Source organism: Sesamum indicum, linkage group LG9 (genome assembly GCF_026168435.1).
Source record: "Sesamum indicum cultivar Baizhima isolate 11 linkage group LG9, ASM2616843v1, whole genome shotgun sequence".
Lineage (NCBI taxonomy): Eukaryota > Viridiplantae > Streptophyta > Magnoliopsida > Lamiales > Pedaliaceae > Sesamum > Sesamum indicum.
In genome coordinates this window covers 21138036-21158575 of record NC_142665.1, presented here as the reverse complement: position 1 = coordinate 21158575, position 20540 = coordinate 21138036, and the positions used below count along the sequence as shown (strand labels likewise).

At 34.5% G+C, this 20540-nt stretch overlaps 3 protein-coding genes and 2 long non-coding RNA genes across 6 annotated transcripts; 3 read left to right on the top strand and 2 right to left on the bottom strand.

Annotated features, from left to right (window-relative positions):
* Positions 1-702: 702 nt before the first annotated feature.
* On the top strand, positions 703-1974 carry LOC105178335 (uncharacterized). The gene has a single exon (XM_011101802.2). It carries the CDS (start codon positions 936-938, stop codon positions 1761-1763), a length of 828 nt encoding a protein of 275 aa, XP_011100104.1. The 5' UTR covers positions 703-935; the 3' UTR covers positions 1764-1974.
* A 3207-nt stretch (positions 1975-5181) lies between these two features.
* On the top strand, positions 5182-5746 carry LOC110013176 (uncharacterized). Its single transcript, XR_002288373.2, has 2 exons — positions 5182-5395; positions 5478-5746. It is a non-coding gene; the product is annotated as an uncharacterized LOC110013176 (long non-coding RNA).
* A 1262-nt stretch (positions 5747-7008) lies between these two features.
* Positions 7009-12158, bottom strand: LOC105177873 (glycine-rich domain-containing protein 1). The gene is made up of 10 exons (XM_011101155.3): positions 12002-12158; positions 11784-11805; positions 11503-11676; positions 10889-11006; positions 10542-10796; positions 9905-10354; positions 8872-9410; positions 8245-8440; positions 7946-8113; positions 7009-7858 (listed from the first exon to the last, which is right to left on the bottom strand). Exons 3-10 carry the CDS (start codon positions 11658-11660, stop codon positions 7235-7237), a joined length of 2508 nt encoding a protein of 835 aa, XP_011099457.1. The 5' UTR covers positions 11661-11676; positions 11784-11805; positions 12002-12158; the 3' UTR covers positions 7009-7234.
* Positions 12159-14470: 2312 nt separating this feature from the next.
* LOC105177875 (endoribonuclease E-like protein) lies at positions 14471-18346 on the bottom strand. Of its 2 annotated transcripts, none has more exons than XM_011101159.2 (6): positions 18098-18344; positions 17749-18014; positions 17301-17466; positions 16343-16587; positions 15085-15272; positions 14471-14969 (listed from the first exon to the last, which is right to left on the bottom strand). In XM_011101159.2, the coding sequence occupies exons 1-6, from the start codon at positions 18255-18257 to the stop codon at positions 14765-14767; spliced, it is 1230 nt and encodes a 409-aa protein (XP_011099461.1). In that variant the 5' UTR covers positions 18258-18344; the 3' UTR covers positions 14471-14764. The 2 variants fall into 2 exon arrangements, with proteins under 2 accessions (XP_011099461.1, XP_020554571.1); XM_020698912.2 differs by having other exon boundaries at positions 14829-14969; positions 15111-15272; positions 18098-18346.
* On the top strand, positions 14957-15493 carry LOC148786999 (uncharacterized). The gene is made up of 2 exons (XR_016067589.1): positions 14957-15048; positions 15128-15493. It is a non-coding gene; the product is annotated as an uncharacterized LOC148786999 (long non-coding RNA).
* Positions 18347-20540: the final 2194 nt, after the last annotated feature.

Sequence of the window (20540 nt, the reverse complement as noted above, 5' to 3'; positions counted from 1 at the left end):
AATAAAATCTAACATTTTATAAAGTCTAAAAGCATTTTATAAGATGTATGAGCTTATAAGATCTTTTCAATTATAAGCTTAGCCAAACACCCTATTGAGGTCATGGGTCCCAATCTTACTGACACGTGTGTGTATTTGTTTCACTTTATATTTGTTTATTATAATGGAATTTTATTTTTTTGTTTATATTGATGTATTATTGATTGAATTGATGTATAATTTAATTTATTGAGATATTGATTTTCAAACTAATAATTTATTGTGATATTCATATAATAATATGATTACCGCTTTTATTAAAGAAAAAAATAAATGAGCACTTCGTTGGCAATAATGAATAAGCAAGTGAAGGAATTTTGTTGGCCAAGATTGTGCTCTATTAATGACAAAAGATAATCTCTAATCTCTTCAACGACATGCTTTGCACATTGTATTAATCAAAATATAGAAACTTTATATCCAATAAACAATTTTGATTATTTTATTGGTATGTAATCAATTCAAAAATAATCAAAATCTAATCTCAATATATGCCCAAAAACAAAAAAGGATTTGCTGGAGTAATTAATCAAGATCTACCCTCAATCAGCGCCAGAAAAAGGTCATTTATGGAGCTTAATTAAATTAATTAATCCAGTAGTTTTACATTTAAAAACTTAAGTTCTGGCAACATATGTATTTGTTAAACGTGCCGAGGTTTATTTATCAAAAAAGGATGATGTAAGAACCATGATTGGGGGGCGGTTGTAATTTTGAAGAGTTGATGGGAGATCTTCAGGATTACGAGAAATATGGGGGAGCGTTACAGTATTTGTCAATATTATAAGTAGGGAAATACAACTAGGAAAAAAGAAGCCAAAAACATCTTGGTTGGTTCAGAATCTTGGTAAAGTTGTGTTGCTGCTCTCGCTGTTTTAGTGTTCTGACAGGCACACATGGAGAGGCACAACTCCAACCTCAACAATGGCAGCAAGGTTAAACTCTTGTGTAGTTATGGCGGGAAGATTCTGTCACGGCAGAAGGACCACCAACTTACCTACGTCGGCGGCGACACCAAAATCCTCGCCGTCGATCGCACCGCCAAATTCTCCGAAATCGCCGCCAAGCTCAATTCCCTCTGCAACAGAAACGACAGTTCCGAGATTTCCCTCAAATACCAGTTGCCCGGCGAGGACCTGGACGCTCTGGTTTCCTTGATCGACGACGATGATGTGGAGCACATGATGGTAGAGTACGAACGCATGCAGAGGATCTCCACCAAGCCCACCAGGCTCCGCATCTTCATCTTTGATATCTCTGGCCCACCCGTCCCGCCGATGAAATCGGGAGTCAAAGAGTCCGTTCCGGTTACGCCTCCGAACCCGGATTACTTATTCGGGTTTGACAAGGAGTATCAGCCTAGCATTGGGCCCCCGCTGGATCTTTTGCAGATCCCGGGTATGGTCCTCCCGGAGAATTATGGGTTGGTTCCATATGAGGGAAAGACGGGAATCACTGAAAGCCACGTAACTAGTGTAAGCGTGAACGGTGCCGCGGCAACCACGGCGGCGGCACAGGAGATTTATCGAGTTCCGGCAATGGTAAACGGAGGAGTACATCAGAGTGTGCTTTACGCATATGGAATCGGGCCGGCGATGGGTCGCGGCAACCTTGAACAGCCGGCATACAATATTATTCCGGTAATGGCATCTGTTCCGGAGCAGAGAATGATGATCCCGGCGGGGAGTAGTCTGGAGGTGAAGGTTAATCAACGTAATTTTTGAGTAAGATTATTTTTTAATGGTCCTGATTTACCCCGGAGATCGGAAAGTACATAGCAGCAGTTGATTAAGTCCGTAAATATTGGGTTTGATTTTGCCTTTATTTTTGTCTATTAATTAATATTTAACTGTTCTTAGTATAGGGTTAACTAAGTATTTGTTTGTGAATTATTAGTTTTTATTATTATATTGTAATTAAATTGTCCTGCGTTAATTATGTTCTTACCTATTCGTTTCTCTTCATTTATCTATCATGCGCACATCGTCCATTTTAGATGAACACAATATTGGGCTAGGGCCCAAGAACTTTATACTCAGACCTCAAGTTGAGCCGTATATTTTGAGCTCGAATCCCACGTATATATGAATAAGAATAAATTTTAATAGTAGTTATTGATTAATTATATATATTTAATATTGCTGTATTTATTAAAAGTTATGATATAATCATAATGGAGTTACTGAAAAAAAAGAAAATAGTATAAATTTCCATCTGTCTTATAGTAGCTAAGAGATGATGTATTTGGTGAATTCACGTAATTTCCCAAGGTACATTAATTTAATTAGGAGGGCCCTTATCCAAAAACCCAAAAACAGGAAAGAAAAACAAGTGATTATGAAATGGAGTATTATTTGTCACTACTCCCCACCAAATCCAAAATGCACAAGACTTTCAACCCCCCACCTCCATCTACCACAATTCTCTCTTCCTCCTTGAGGTTTCATAATTTTAGTATTTCAGCTCTTTACATCCACTACACTCAATCCCTCATCTTCAATAATATATCAATTCCATCCATTAATACATTAATATAACCAAAAATTATGAAATAATGATTTGATCCATATATTGATATAATAAAAAGTAATCTAACCCCATATGTTCAACAAAATCACCCTCTTAATGAACGTTGTTCAAACAGTACGGTTGATATTTGTGTCATATCAATATGTGTATATGATTATTTTCTTATACAATATGATTTCTTAATTTAAAAATTATTAATGTATTTAACTAATATTTAATATCTGAAAATATATTGAACCATCGAACCAACAATATCCATATCCACACAAGACTAAATCACCTCATCCTACTAAAAGAAAATTTATATTTCTAATAAGATTTAGGTGCTGTTAGACGTTCGTAGCGGCCACATAATTGAGGGAACAAAGAAAAAAGCAGCCTGCCACCTTAAAAATCCCATATTTGGGATAGGAAATGATGATGCCATGTGTATATATATACCCCCTCCTCTTTTAAACTTTTTTTCTTTAGACACCCTTCTATTTTAATAATAATTATTAATTAAATATAATTTTTTAATATTAATAATTAATATATAATTTTTATTATTGGTTAGATATAAATATTTGATATTAATAATTAGGAACGGAGAAAATAGGTGTATGCGCTAGAAATAAATAAAAAGAGGATTATTATTAATGTAAGCTCCCATTTACTTTTATATATAAATTTGTATAAAAAATTTAGTATATGTGAATATAAGGTTTATTTTAATGTATGGGAACTTGGTATAAATCTAATGCTCTGTTTTAATTTACACTTGAATAATTAATATTACATGAATAGATGGTATAAAGTAGTTTCAGGTTGCAACAAGTTGTGAATGACTATTGTATTCTTAAATTTTGATTGAAATATTTAATTAATTATATAGAGTACTTTTTTATCATTCATTTATTAAAAATAATCCTATATTTAATTTAATATGATCTTCGAAATAAATGGGGCCGTAATGTATTAAATAACGCTAATCTAATCTATGTAGTATATGTTGCAGGAAATTGGTGGTGTTGGAATAAATCCAAGATAACTTTTGTAAGGATGACGCATCGCATTCGCATGTGCTTTGTCTTTTATGTTCATTCTCTCTTGGAATAATTGTATTAGTTTATTGAGATTCTATATAATTATATATGAATTTTTGAAGGATAATTATACTTTTTTTTTGTGATTTAGTGTAATAATAGATAAATTCTTTATAATTTGAAAAGTTGCATTTTGCATTTATCAGGTTTGCTTCCATCTAATAAATGAATTTCTCTAGTAATTAAAATTAACCGAATTTGTTGATATTAATGAAAACAAAAGAAAAAATCTGTAATTAACCTTTAATGAATTTATTATTGATTTATTGCAGGTTAAATAAATCTTTTTACGATCAAATTACCCTCATACACCTTTATGCGTTAATTCATTTGAAAAGATATATTTTCACTATTATAAGGATAATTTAATTCGAAAAATTATTTGACCTGTAATAAGTCAGTAATGAGTCAACCGAGGGTAAATGTAAATTTTTATTTAGTTTTTTTTTGTTAATATAAGCAAAATTCAGTGAATTTTAATTAATGAAGGGATTTATTTGTTAAATAGAACCAAACCTTAGGGGTGCTAGATGTAATTTTTCAAATTACATGGGGTTTACGTGTAATTACACTAAATCAGGGGAGAAGGGTGTAATTATCCCAGCTTTTTATGCTTTTAAACTTTTATATTTATTATTTGGGATAATTACACTTTCTTCTCATGAGGTTTAGTGTAATTAGACATAGATTTCTTGTGATTTGAAAAATTACGTTTAACACCCTTGAGGTTTGCTTTCATCTAACAAATAAGTCCCTTCGGTAGTCAAAATTTATCAAATTCCTTCCTCTCATCCATTAATGCGTGAGACGTATGAAGGTAATTTGGTCATAAAAATATTTTTTGACATGCAATCAATTAGTATTAAGTCAATTGGAAGTATATATATATATATTTAATTTTTTTATTAACATCATAAAATTTGGTGAACTTTGATTAACGGATGAGCTTATTTGATAAACGGAAGCAAGCCTTAATGGTACTAGATGTAATTTTTCAAACCACAGGAAGTTTACATGTAATTACATCAAACCTCAGGGGAGCAGAGTGTAATTATCCTTATTATTATTTTTATGTATTTTGTTTAACAAATAAACCACTTCATAAGCCAAAATTCACTATATTTGCTTATATTAGCAAAAAAGTTGAATAAAAATTTGTATTTACCCTTAACCGACTTATTATATACTTATTATTAGTCAAAATAGATCTTTATAAGTGTGAAGATTTATAAAGATAATTTGGTTAGAAAAATTTATTCGACTATCAATAAGATAATAATAATTCAGTTGAGACTAAATATAAATTTTTATATAGCAAAAAATTTGATAAATTTAGATTAACAAGAATCTATTTATTAAATGAAAATAAGAAATAAAAATACTAAATATAAATTTTTAACATCAAATATGAAAAGAGAGCGGTGCAATTATCTTAATTCATTGCCATTCCCCCGCCCCAATAAAGACCTAATCTTTTATATTCATATGTTCATTTCCCTTCTCATGATTATATATATAGAGGGGGGGGGGGGGGGGGGGGGCAAAGTTTTGTAGAAGCTAAACAAAAGAATATTGGGGGTGGGTTTGAGGTGCAAGGGAAGAAGAGAAAGAATGAATCAACCACCAAAATACGCATATCCCTATCCTGCTCAAGGCCAATATCAAGGGCCTCCAGTCATGCCACCTCCACAGTATTACGCTGCACCTCCGCCCCGCAGAGAACCTGGTTTTCTTGAGGGATGGTACTCTCTCTCTCTTTGTTTTTAATGAGAATATCATAATTTTGTGTGTTAAATTTGAATATTTGTTATTAATAACATGCAGTGTTGCTGCCCTGTGTTGTTGTTTCCTGGTTGACGAATGCTGCTGCGATCCCTCCATCATCTTCATCTGCTGATCTCATAATTCTTTGCGCTACTGTTTCGCACATATTTCTACCTACCTACTCCAATTTATGTTTGCCATCCATTACAACCTGTAACCTTAATCTCACCACTCTCTCTCTCTCTCTCTCTCTCTCTCTCTCATATATATATATATATATGTGTGTGTGTATATTTTAATATCTTCCATTTACAACCAACTTTTATTAATCTCACCCTGTTATTACATAAAGTTAATGATGAGTATAGTATGAGAATATATATAATCCTTGTTATGTACTAAGTTTAACACCCACACAATTTTAAACACGAATTTCTTTTGTATGGAAACCCATTTTGACTTTTGATCCCAACTGCTCTGTTTTTGTGTGGAAAAATATGTAATATGTCGTTAGACCAATCCACCATTATCAAAAGGGGGACTTCAAATTTATTTATTATTTTGGTCCCCACCATTTTGAATTTCTAAGCTTTGCAATAATCTCATTTCACAAGGACCATACATTACACGTCTCCACTTTATTTATTCACTTCCCTACTCCCTCAACTTATTCATATTATCATTTTCATCCCCCTCAACTACTATATTCCTCTCTTTACTCCCTCTACTAATAAAATTTCAAACTGTTTCTTCATCATTTGATCAGCACGTGCCATGTACAACTCAAATTTTCAGTCAATTTTTTTTTTGGGGAGGGGGGGGGGGGGTGGGATACAACTAATTATGTGCATCAATCATGTTTATGAATTATGGGAGCATAAATTCGAACTTCATGGACAAAATCGTTTTCGCCTTAAAAGCTTAGGGACTAACCAATTATGAAATTGAAAATGTGAATCAAGAAAATTGTTTCACTTTACACATTATTTTTCCACCAACGCTGTGAAACACGACGGAGTTTTCATTATTGGATGAAAGATCTTTTATCTCACTTTCATGTTACATGTTAGTGGCACATTCACATATTTATTCTCACTTTTAAATTGTAATAGTTCAATGTAATTACATTTTTTAATTTAATCAAATAATACCACTTTAAATCACACATACACGTTACTTGAATGTGTACCAACGATGTGTCATAACAAAAATCCCCATTGCCTCTCTTGTACTTCTTCAATTTGTTTGGAAGACATTTACGATCGCAACCACAATATTATGGATTCAAATTCGATAAATGTGAGTATCTATTTTTATAATAGTGTCTTGTTTATTTGTTCGTTATTTTGAATATGTTTATTAATTTAGAAATATTAGATATATTAAATTAATATTTGAGTTTAAATGTATTAGATTATATTGTAATGAAAAGAATCATATCTTAAAAAAAATAAAAAAATTGTTTGCTTTGAGTTTCGCGAAAAGGAAGAGAAATATAGGGATTGGAGTGAAGTGGGTAAATGCTACAGGATGCGTATTTGATGTCCAGAATGCATTGGTCTCTATATTTCTCTGCTAAAAACGATAATAATTACGGGGATGCTAAGAGCTTTATTCAAAGACAGATGAGAGACAATCAACAATAAGTGGCGGCACTCAACTTGTACACTTTTGCAGTAACAGATTACAACATCTCAGGGTTACAAGACAAACATATACTAATTCCTGGATTTTAGACATAAATGTACAGGAGTTTAGGTACTCTTGTATGCTTAAAACCTCCGACGTCGCACATGTCAGGCCACAACCATCTCATTTCATGCAACGACCACTTCATTTGGGTGTCCATTGATACAGCCATCACCAACACTGTTGGTATTGGCTAATTTGTTGCCGCAGCCCCCACCACAGCCACCGCCGCCGCCACAGCCACCGCATTTTGCCGTTTTGCCACAACTACCACCACAGCCACCGGTACCGCCACAACCACCACCGCAGCCACCGCATTTTGCCATGTTCCCACGGCCGCCGCCACCACCACGACCACCGCATCCACCAGAACCCCCACAACCCCCACATTTTGCCATGTTTCCACAACCACTGCCTCCACATCCACCGCATCCCCCTGATTCGGCGGTCCTGATGCCATTTCCATAACCGCTGCCACATCCCCCACCACAGCCTCCAGCGGAATGTGCTCCATTTGCTGGTATATAAGCATTCTCTTTAGCAGATTCTGCTTTAACATCCGGTTCCTTTTGCCCAGGAGCCAGGTTAGTTTCACTACCTGCTGCAGGGCAGTCAACTTCCTCATTAGGGAGTTCTTTCTTCTTCAGACTTTTGCTGCCCAATATCAGACTATTATAACCTTGTTTCCTCCATATGTTACCAAGTATAAATGCCAGTATGACACCAGGCAGAAGGAACCAGTTTTCTTTGACCTAACACCCGGAAAAGAAAAAACACAGTGAAGAGGGATAAATGCTTCATAAAGTTGAAATAAGTTCCTCGTGAAGAAATTAGATTACCTTGACAGTTCCAGACTTCAAGTCAAGTAATGCCACTGCCCTTCCATACGGGTCTTCAGCAGAGAATTCTACAGCTGTAATTAGGTGATTTTCAAGTTGACGCTCAGATTTATGTTTCTCGCAGCGCCTTGATTCATAATCCAGCCTTCCACCAGGAAAAAGTCTCACCTGTATGAAGAATAAATACAGGAGTCACGACCATCCATGAATTATGAGTCATAATTCCTATAGGCTCTTTGCGTCCTTTTGAAGATTCTTGGTGGAAGAAATATATAACATAAAACAGGGTGAATACTTACAGTCTGAGGACCAGTCAGCTCCAAGATGTGACCATCATCATTGTCTATATTTGGAAGCTTAAGTGACCATGGAGAATTTACCATTGACCATTCTGAATCTGCAGACTCGGCTAGAGTACATGTTTCACCCGATTCCGTGATGCCGACCACCACTCTTCTTCTACATTCTTTCTTGCCCTTTGACTTTCTTAGATCTCTGCAATATGATCATGAAACATTGGGTTGTTAAAATCCAACATCTTCAAGGAAATGAAAGGAATTACTTCACAATCACTATAAAATCAAACATGCCCAAATTTTCAGGTGAATAAATAGATTAAGAGACAGAAAACAATATATGAGATAAAATAACTTGCATCTTATAAAAAATTATCTTAAGGTGTTCTTCAGAAGCTCGGTATGTCTGTTCAGTAAATTACTTCTTTTACTTGAAGAAGATCTCCAACATCATTGAGTACATTATCAAAATTGTCTAAACCAAATAATGCGAACCAGGTTACTTTAAAAAATTGCGACATTATGGCAATTTACAATGATGAAAACTAGATGAATGTCATAAAAGTCCGCACGCATGACAAGTCCTTTAAGACTGCATGTCATGTAAAAGAAATGCAAAAACTTAAGTACCTCATCTGTAGGCTGAGCACGAGCTTTCCAGCCTCGTCAATGACGCTTGACCAACTTTTAGCAAATTGAACTCTCATTGGTAGTGGGAACAAGCAAGAACTTTTTGAGAATGGCCGAGAATGAATCATATGAAGTACATAAGGTGCAGGGATAGGTATAGTAACTGAGATTGCCACCCGTAAGCCAATCGGTTTGGATGCTAGGATATTAGAACTTGGCACCAAGTCCAGCCATTTTTCCACTATAAGATCAGAGTCTGGAGACATGAAGTCTTCCAGAGATATTGAAGTGGTGCCAATACTCTTGGATGACTTGGGTACTGGCAAACTGGATGGCGAGAAGGACATCAGTTCAAAGAGTAGGCTCCCAGTAGGTTGACACTGGAAGGTGGCCACTTGTTTCTCTCCAGATTCAGAGAAAATTGTAAGGCTTCTCTTTGCATTGAAGATCTCATCCGGTTGTGTTTTACTGAAGGACACAAAGAGACTTCCCTTGTGTCCCTCTGGCAGATTCCTCACACTCACAAACTCCATCATGACCTGAAAAATTTGACAAACATATGAACTTTGTCCTTGATTAACAATCATTTTCTTAAGAAGTCACGCAGAAAGGAGAAGAAATCATGTAGAGCACCTACACATGTTTTCCGTTTTACAGATTTAGAGACCTCATGGCTAGGATCAGAAGCCGATGACTACTGTGTTATGTCCCTAAGAAAGACACTGAACTATTATGTATTTGGAGCATGAAGGATGCTATCTGACACCAAATGTTGCATAACAATATATAATAAGAACAAAATCGCGTACGTAAAAATACTTTACAAGATTAATATGTAGCAACAAAACGAAGTCAAAACAATCCTAAAGGACTCAATCACTGTATGTATTCGACGTTGGAGCATTAATTTGCTGCAATATCAGAATACTAAGGATATTGGAGCATCATTGCTGCAGGACAAATAGAAACAGATAAATGTGTTTATGTGCATGTGTGTCCATTCCTGGAAAGTTGTAAGGTCCTTGTGAACTACCTCCATAACTTTCATTGTAGGAAGTATTATTTTCTGGTTTTCATTAGAGGTGGGCACCTCCTTGGTGACAATGCCCCAGTAAGGAGTAGGCCTGACAGGTGAAGGGGCACTACCCCTGTACATAGCTCCAGCTCTCCAATACCTAGAGCCATACATCTCCTCAAACGTCTTGGTGGTTGCAGAAAATCCAACATCCAGTTTCTGACCTTTGGTTCTATCAGAATCAGTGTCATCATGATCTAAAATCTTTCCCATTATTTTCAGAAGATCTTTGCAATAAGAAGCTGGATGTAACTGGTGAGTGTGCCAGATGAGGTCAATGTCATAAGTTGGAACGGAGAAGCTTTTTATGCCTTTCTCCTTGTTTCTCTTGATTAAGTGCAGAAATCCTTTATACCTAGCCACAGCTCCTTGAATATAGCGATTGTCATTCATATGAGTTCTGGAAACCTACAATAGGATATAAGAACATACACAGGGCCTCATGGTGAGAGAACATTGAGAAAAAAAAGTTGATAATGTCACCAAGTAAACACATCTTGCATGACTACAACAATTAAGAAGACAAACCTAGGGACCTAAACATAGAGTAATCTGATTTCCAATGGGGAAACAACATGATAATTGACTTTGTTACCTGATAAAAGAATGGACTTTGTCTCTGAGCAGCTGAGACCAAATCATATTTGGTGTGTTTCTGCACCAGTACTCTTTGTCCACACACATTACCTTGAAGAACAATTTCCACATCCAATTCATAGGGTTCACCTGGAAATAATGTTCCCCAAATTTCTTCAGTTGCCTTTCTTGAACTTCCTTCCAAAGAAGAAACAACATTCTGATTGTCGAGAATTCTCCCATAGAACTCCTCACAATCTTGTTTGTATCGGCCCTGCAAGATGAGATCACAATTTATCTTTTCAATTAAGAGAAGTCACAATATAATGATGACTATGATGGTAAATACACAGCAGGGAAGCATACTGGATTGAGTCTGTGACAGTGCCAAACCCATTCACAATCTAAAGGGACCACCAATGGGCCTTCAAGAAGTTGGGATTCAGAATGTTTTGCCAGCAAGGGAAGCCAATAAGCATTATACCTAATGATCAAAAAACAAGAGTTATTCCTGTCAGATGACATAGCAAAGGCCTCACAAGAAGATGCTATGTGGAGATTGTTGTAATGATGAACAACTTTTCCTGCTTCTGACCTTATGCTATGCAAGAGTGAATCATTTACAATGACAAAAACATATTTTGGTGTAGTATTAAGTTGAGAGTAACACAAAACATTAAAAAGGAAAACCACGTCATCATCCTCTTGTACTTCTACTGAAACCAATGACAAACACCTTTATCTAAACTGATAACAAGAGAGCCTCAATTCAAAGCATCACGAATAACATAAAAAGTCATTCCAATAGGAGAATCATCACAAAATTGCCTATTTTATGTTTGTTTCTGTTGAGCTACAATGCATAACTCTTCTTTCAGTTAAGTAAACAATTGACATTGCATCCATATACATCAATCGTAACAATTAACAACCAAGAGCATAAAAAATTCTGCAGAGCACTTATAAGATCAAGTCCTTGCCTGTAAATGGCCCTATCTAGACCCGGGCCTTCATACAACCAACGGTTTCGGTCAACAGCAGCAAGAAACTTGAGCTGTCTTTTTGCTGCAGAAACAAGGTCTACATTTATCTCAATGCTCTGTGCTTCTTCCCATTCCAACTCCTGCTGACTCTCCATTTTCCAAAGCTTTCACCTATCACACACAATCTGTGTCAGAAGAACACGATTTTCCCCTCTCATCCAAGCCAAGACATGCACACGCTTCCAAACGAAAACTGAACAGAATTTATTTTCACTTACCAGATTCAATGAAGTAAAAGTCCTGCAGGAAACAATACAAATTGAAATAGAGTCAAATAAAAAACTTAATTACCCGAAGAATATATGTCAAGAACTCCAGATTTTCAACAAAGATCACACAGCCCACATACACTAAACCAATAATTATGCCTATAACAACAAGAAGAAGAAATAGTTATGATGATCACAGAAACAATGACGATCAAGAAAGGAAAAACCTTTGCTTGCAAGTTGAGAGGAAAAATCACCGGAAAAATCAAGGAAATTTCCTGATTGGGACGAGCCCGTTGACGTTTACAAAGATTAGCAAATTCCTCGAATGGATTGAGTAATAGCCTAGAGACGTAGTCCATCTTTTATAGTCATCCATGAGCTGAAACAGGTAGCGTAGGAGTACGATATGGATATCTAGTCTGAACAAGTACAAGTTGGAAATCGAGGGACGGAAGTACCCCTAAGAAAACAAACATATACCGGCAAAAGCCTCTCTGTTATTTCCCCGAAACTTACAACTTATTTTTTACTCTTTTAATATTTGATACCATTATAAATATTTTTAAAAATTACAAATACCTTTTAATAATAACTCCGTCCAACATATGACCTTTTAGCTTTTCTTAGTATTTTACCCAAATTTTGTGTTGTATTCTCAAAATGTTCTTTGGGACCTGAATTATAGTTTTTATATATTTTTTTAATAACATTTATGAACATCAAATATATATAATATATATTTTTATAATAATTTTCATTCAAAATTATTTTTTAAAAAAATTAATAATAATAACAACGTTGACATTTTCATTTATCCGTCTAAACATTACATAAAATTGTAGATAATTTCAAATAACAAAGAATTTTTGTAATTCTATCCAATCTAAGAAAGTTCCATGTGATTTACCCTTTAAATAAAATCAATAGGAGTAAGGAGTGTAAACAAGAAGAAAATAAAGCTAATTAATAATAGGAACAAATTGTGTAGATTATTGTAATAATTTTCCAAAATTAAATAAATTTCATTCGTAAAATTAGGGGTGGTAATCTCTTTGTGGTTGTTAGTTTGTAGATTTTCGTGGAATCTAATTACGAATATGTGTTGAATAATCCTTTTCAATATTTATCACACCTAAAAAGACAATTACCAACTTAAGAGTTTGATTTTCATTGTAATTATTTTCAACGCATCAAAGAAGGGTTTTACTTTTACACCATGGACAACTTGCAATTAATAAGCGTGTTTACTTGATAGTACGTGTGTTGTTTGTATTGAACAATATATATTGATTTTACTATAATAGTAAGTGTTGATTAGATTTCGCTTATTTGATACTATTGATCAGAGTATGATTGTTATAATGATTGATAACAGATAGAAATGATACTAATCAATTTATTTCACTTAATAATAATTTATCGCTTTTACTTTAAAAAAATAAGGGCAATTTCACCTTTCATTTATTGTAGAAGAAGCTATAGTTTTAAAAAATCGGGTTCTCTCTCAGTTTTGTTAATAGTTGACCTATAGCATTAATGAGAAATTTGAAAATAATGATTGACTTGTATACTATTTTCAATTAAAGTATAAATAAAAATGAGGGTATTTGGTAATAAAGGAATAGTTATGTAATGTGTATTGAATGTTACAATAATAATAATATGTTGATTGATTTAGAATATATTAAAAAAATAAGAGGATTTGGAAACTTTTGTTTTAGAGTTATGATAACTTTCTATGATTTATAAAGGTAAATTTATAAGACTCGTAAAAATTTATCGAACAGTTTATAAATTCATCAAAATATCAGTGTTCGTCTTATTACAAAAAAACAAAACTCGAGTTAAAAATTAAGATAAAGTGTAGATGTTTCTCAACAAATTGAAGCATATTATGTACAAGATTCCTTGTTAGGAGTAGGGAAATTCTAACTCAATTCAAATTTGATTGAATTTGAATTAATTATAATGCAAGTACGATACACTTACAATATAACAAATCACATAGCAAGTCTATGATGATTGACTTGGTTTGAAAAAGTCTGATTTAGGTAAAAATTTTCTGTCGGCAATATTATCTTCTCACCCGAAATGTAAGCATCGGTCCGGTTCAACATTATTTTCTTCTAATTTGGATGTTGATAAATTATAGAACTATTTGTTCCACTAACCAATTTTAAGTTTCTCAATGAATGAAACTGCGTATATACTTGTTCTCTAGGAATCAAATGAGAATTATAACACCGTAATAGAGTTGACCAAATTATAAAACCATTTAAAGTAAAAAAACATGATGTAATGAAGTGAAAATGAAACATACAATTAATAGTTATTATTACACAGAATACACACATGAATGGCAGCAATCGGGGAAAACTAATGTGGGCAGATTTGGCATATTGCAGTCTGTAAGGGATGTAGTAGTACTATAAAGTATTTTGGGGATCCGCAGTACAGAAAGGTATCTCCAGTGTTGATGTGTACTAGTAACTTATTTCAGTAAAGAACAACCTCAGCTGGACAATAAGCATGAGTTTCTGTTTTGTTCACATGGAACATCCATGCACGCACACATGTTTGGGATGAATGCGTCTGGAATTATGCACGACGACTCGGGAAAGTGATTTGAGTCACTCAAAATGTGTTTCATGTAAATGACGACAAATTAAGGATGTCATGCGGTACATGGAAGATAGGCGAAGGCCCACGATTTGTGACCTTTTGATATCCAATAGATATAATTGATCAAGCGAGAGGCTTTACATTTACAGATTGCTTTATGCAATCACATAGGAACCTTAGTTTACATCTGATGGACGTAATGCCGTATGATATCATTTTCATGAATGATGCATGGTTTGCTTCGTTAACAACAAAGGCAGTAACCCAATTCCGTCAGGACATGGGACCAATTACAAGCCTTTGAAATCAAAACCTAAATTTAATTGATCTCACAAAAGTGAGGCTGGGTGATGACAAGGAGTACCTCATGAGTCCTCTGAGTTTACAGCTGTGCCAGTGTTGGTATTTCGTTCCAAGTACTCCTCTTCAATAGTTTCCTTAAGGATGAAAAGTCTCTGGATGACAACAGGTTGATTCATTTTCCTGGCTTCCCTAATTTCAGTCTCTTCTTTATTGAGATGGTATGCGTCAAGCATGATTTTAATCCACTTGTGCAGCTCCTTCGGAGTTCTGCAACATCAGAGGGACGAAAAGGGAATTCAGAGTCATAATGCATACAGATACTCAAAGTAGACTCACAATCATTTAAGTATGCGTAAACTTGCAAAAAGTATTGCTTTAGTACGAGTATATAGCATTAGATTGTTTGACATCATGTTCATCGCCAGGGGAGAAAGCAGAAGCCAAGGCCGAGAATCGCTCTTCAGGATCTGTGATGTTCAGCAAATACTTGAGGAGCTTAATTTCTTTTGGGGCAATACTCCTCAGACTACTTTGTGTGGCCTTGTATAGACGGTACATTATCTCTTTCACCTGCAAAAATTTGCTTGCAGTTAACCATATAAAAATATCCACCAAGTACTTATGCAGATGATAGGGTGATATTACATATGGCATCTTAAGTTTCAGTTGTTCACCTAAGCACCTAGATCCATGCAACATGATAGCCAGAGCAATTACATTGTACTAAACAATAGCTTTGTACATTCACGTATCACTGTCAAGGTCATGGCATATCCGATGTTCTTCCTTTCTTTCTTTTTCTTCTTTCTTCCTTTTCTTTTTCCCCCAGGAGAAATTCTCATGAGATATTATCTGCACTTGTCCTAACTTCTAAACGCACATTTTGCTGTTAGTGGTACTAATTCATCAACTTCAGCCTTGCCCAATCTGTACCCTATTGCCAAATTGTTGTAACCAAACTATCTTAAGAGCACCTTGCCTCAAGAATAATTGAAGCAATCCCATAATATCCTTACACGCATGCCTAGAGTCGAACACATGCAAATTTGTACCTGCCACGTCCAAATACTCTAAACCAGTAGGATTACTCATCTCCAGAACTTTGCTTAAGGTGCAATAGTATGAAAGCGATAGTTATGCGGAACATGCTCAAGCTAGGGAACTTGGATTCAAGTGCAAGTACTTATTAGGTAAGTACATCCAGGACTTCAACACTCGTGATACACAATCAGTGCTTGACCTCTACTCTAAATTTGTACTTTATCTAGTTTTACCTCTAGATGCACACCAAGAGTAAATTATTCACATCCAAGTATCCACTTAACCAAAGATCGAGGCATGCATCTTTGATGTGAATACCAAAGTGGAATAGAGGATCCAAACTCCACAAATAGTATAATGCATTCATGCTTATTACTTTGTCAAATCTATTTAAGATCTCATCAAGTGTAATGGACACTGTAAAGATTTTTAATGAGGAAAAAGCAGAAATTAGCAGAAAATGAGAATAATGATAAAAGATCAAATATTAGACAGCACCATGTTTTACTTCTCACTCTCTAAATATCACTCTCCATGTGCACTGATAAGTTGGATTGCAGTTTTTCTTGAGCTATCAAACACAGAGAAAATTTTAATACCTCATTTCTCATGGTAGTTGATTCCTTTGCTGATGCCCAAGCACCATTTATCAATAAAATCAAAGAAGAGTCGAGTTCTTTTGCCTTGGCTAGGCTTTTTATCTTCTCACATGCCACATCTAGTGAAGGAGAATTCAAGATGTCATCAAACTTTGCCTGGGCAGTGTCTAACGTACCCACAATCTCCAGAGTGTTATCAAAGGCACTGACTGCTGCTAAGCATCTAGCCCCCAGTCGGGCGACCGCTGCTCAATGAAAACGATACATGTATGCTCATAGTGATAAATTCAGATAAATAAACATATAATTAACACTGAAAAAGAACAGCAAAAGTAATACTTTGTAGCTGAATGAATACTGACAAGTAAAATTGAAATGTATGGCCTCCAGAATAGATGATAATGCAAGTCCACCGTTTTAAAAGATTTACCAAACAGCACGCGGACATGGATGTCCAATGTACATTATACATCCATAAATATAATATACATATATAACAGACCATGCCATTATGTACCAGGAAATGGAATTATTGAAATATTAGTGCAAGCACAAAGTTAAAGATGTTCATAACAGTGACGGTGTTGCGGTGCCAGATTTCTATCAGATGTGATAAAATCAAATGCCATTACCTCCATCCAGTGTGTGTTAAACCATGTAGAACCATAAGCAATCTTCCAAAAAAGTGAGGGAGTATAATCCTCCTAAATACTTGAAACTCCCCTAGATGTTCTCAAACAGAAGTATATAGTAACGACCTATACCATATTATTTCCGCCGAAATGTTCAACCAAGTAGCACAATGTCCTGATTCCCCTGGAATCACATGAACCACTTATACGCACCATCTAATATGCTATAAAACAATGTCTGTTTCCTGGATAATCCAACCCCATTATGGAACAAAATTTTTCTGTCTGTACTTGGGTTGGATATGATAAGTAGGATAAAACATTACCATCTCGGTCCTCCAAGCTGTCATAGGTTTCTGAGAGCAAAGTGAGATGGCGAAAGAAATCCCCGGTAAAGTCCCCCCGTCGCTTTGCTACAATAGCATTTATATCCGTAGGATTATCTTGTATCTCTTTCAGAAGTTCAGCATGCGTTTCCATTTCATCATCAATCTGCAATGTTCATGTTTGATCAAGACATACTCAAAGGATTCTAATCCTCAGTGCTAAAACATGTCGTCCAAAATTAAGAAAAAATGGTTCATTTTTCTACGTTAACAGTTTATAACAAACTACTGAACACAAAAATCCCACAAAAGCAAAACCAGATTTTGGAATAAGTACAATTACTTGAATCAGTTAAAACATGAAAGCGGACGTTCAAAGTTCACGGTTCACAGTAAACGTCAAAATAGTAACATCTTTCATAGAAAAAGAGGATCAAGGCACTAATACCTTTCGAACTTTCCTCGACAAATCAATCAACTTTTGCTTCATTTGGGAATCATTTTCAGCATCGGCCCTCACTTTACACCGATTATAGAACCTCTCCCGATACTTGGCCCACTCCTCTCTGAAAATCAGGTATCTTTTCCAATCCTTAGACTTGGGTTTCTCGTTCAAGAAAACATCGATCATCTTATCGCAGAACCGGGTTATCGTGTACCCATCTGCAACCTCAACCTCTGCTTCTGCTGCAGACACACTACTCGCCAAGACTCCTGAGTCGAATTGAACACAAAACATAAATTGCAAACAACAAAGAAGTAAAAATGAGTGAGTAAAAGACCTCAAGCGAGCTCACCCATTGTTCTTCTTGATTTAGTGGGTGTGGGGCTGTGGAAATTCTGAGAGGCCAGAAAAACAGGGAAAGGAAATACGGCGGGTAACTTTGACGAATCCAGCGGTGATTCTGTACGGAATGTTAAGAGAGTGGAGCTGAGGGGTGAGAGCTTAGAGGCCATAGCAATAGCAATGCTGTGTTTTTTGCTTTCGAGCTGCGTAAGGAGATAAAGTGATTAATTGGGACCTCAAACGGCGTCGCTCCCCACCGTTTCTTAAAACCCGCTTTAAACCCCTCCGGGGTCCGGTCTCCGGTCTCCCTGCCCACCTTTCAGAAACGACGTCGTGCTGGATTTAATTCCTTCTCTTCAATATTTTAAATTTTCTCCTTTCAAAAAAAAAAAATATTTTAAATTTTCTATTATGCTTTTATCATAAAGAAGAACTACACCAAAATGCTTATATCAAAGAATAGTGTAACTTATTTTAATTACGGAAAATTGTAAACATAGGTACAAGATAACACATTTATGTAAACGAATCATAGTTTATCTGTCAAAATTCGACCATCCCACTTCAATTTTCTTTATAATAATATTTATTTCTATAATTTAAATGATTAAACCTTATTTGATCTTAAAAATATCCAATCAAATCTAACAATCTTCAATTGATACTATAAATAATTATAATAAAAATATAATAATTGATATTACAGACATTAATGCTAGCGGAGTAAGTGTGACTGTGTGAGGTTTATAGGAATGTCATAATTGAATCTCGGAACTAGTTGTGAGTGTTTCACTATTTTCACATAAGAAATTGAATATTCTATTTTTTTAATATTTGATATATATTCATATGACATATATTTATAAACATATGAAACTTTTTGTATATTTTACTTATACTTACATTACATATAATACATACAAATGTATTTTTGTGAAATAGTTTCAAGTTTCAATGTATACATAATAGTATATGCATGAAAGTTTTAATATTTCAGAGTTTAAAATATGCATATATAAATTTATTAAAAAAATAATCTTTTAATAATATTTTTTATATTTATAAAGTTAAAGTAGTATTATATTTTTTTTTATATTTGATTAAAAAAATGCTACACCCATAATTTTCTGGGATATTTTACATTTCCATAAAGTTTAGTATTGGCCATTTAATTTTTAGGAAGCATCTCACTTGCCCTTAATTTTCAAATTTAAGATATATAAGATGTGTATATCGACTTCCAATTTTGGTCTGTCTGCATATTAAATATGAAAAGCCTAGAGAATAATATAATGTAGTCTCAATTTATTCATCTGAATAAAGAAAGAGACTCGGACCAATGTCTTCGCGTATATAATTCTGAACCGACAGAGTTTAATGCCTGGAATATGCCGAACCCCGTTAAGACCAATAACGGCTTGCGACCTGTCAAGTATAAGATAATTAAATGTGGTTGGAATAAGCAACAGCTAAGTAATAGAAATAATTACACCGTTCTTCTTGAAATTTGATGTAATTATATGTCAATTTTTTGTAATTTGAAAAATTTATTTGATTTGCAATGCGTCAATAATAAATCAATCGATGTAAATATGAATTTTCATTCATACTTTTTGGTTGATATCTACAAATTTTATGAATTTGACTAAGGGATGAATTTTTTTATTGGATAAAAACAAACATTAAGAGTAGATATAATATTTCAAGTAAAAAAAAAAATTTAAGTATAATTAACCCAAAGCTCAACAGAGGAATTATTTCTAAATAATATAATTAGGTTTAACGAGTGTAGAACGAGTTTAGAGGATCATTATTACACGATTCATGTCATTGGTACATTTTGAAAAATCAAAATTCTTGTCATTTACTTTGTGATTGACATCAATTTTCTTATAGTGAAGTCAAACTGGTAAAATACTATCTTTAGCATGTTTGCTCTAATCATGAAATGCAGGCTTCAAAGACAGCCTTCTTCCATAATGAGATAAGCCCTTCGTAATTACTGTTTGTCCCCAAGGAATAAGACATCTATTTCACTTAAAGGGATAACAGTGGCCAATTTTTTTGCACTAGAAAATAGACTCAATGCACAAATATCGGGTGCAGCATGAATTTAACTCTTAGATAGTCAAGAAAATACGAAGAAATTTATGATATATATAGGTCTCCAAAAGTCATAACATAACTTCTTTTTCTCCCCCTATGAGTTAAAAGTCAATTAACTAAAATATTTTCAGCTTCAAGACATGATGAATCTTGAGGACCAGCATGTTCCCAAACATATACTACAGTACTCCTCTAGAATGGTCACCAGCAATTTGAAATCAAAATTAAAACCATTTCACTGCCAAATGTCTCAAATCTAGCACCACTCTACTCTAACAAACAAGGTTTATTCGACCAATTGGGTCAATATTTTCAAAATATATAATAGAAAATCTAAAGTCAATGTG

Coding starts and splice junctions, on each gene's coding strand:
- LOC105177875 (XM_011101159.2), bottom strand. CDS start 18,257: ATGGCCTCTAAGCTCTCACCCCTCAGCTCCACTCTCTTAACATTCCGT. Junction 16,588..17,300: donor CAGCTTGGAGGACCGAGATG/GTAATGTTTTAT, acceptor TTCATTGAGCAG/CGGTCGCCCGACTGGGGGCT. Junction 15,273..16,342: donor CAACTACCATGAGAAATGAG/GTATTAAAATTT, acceptor AAATTTTTGCAG/GTGAAAGAGATAATGTACCG.
- LOC105177873 (XM_011101155.3), bottom strand. CDS start 11,660: ATGGAGAGTCAGCAGGAGTTGGAATGGGAAGAAGCACAGAGCATTGAG. Junction 11,007..11,502: donor CTAGATAGGGCCATTTACAG/GCAAGGACTTGA, acceptor TTTGATCATTAG/GTATAATGCTTATTGGCTTC. Junction 8,114..8,244: donor AGCTGACTGGTCCTCAGACT/GTAAGTATTCAC, acceptor TTCTTCATACAG/GTGAGACTTTTTCCTGGTGG.
- LOC105178335 (XM_011101802.2), top strand. CDS start 936: ATGGAGAGGCACAACTCCAACCTCAACAATGGCAGCAAGGTTAAACTC.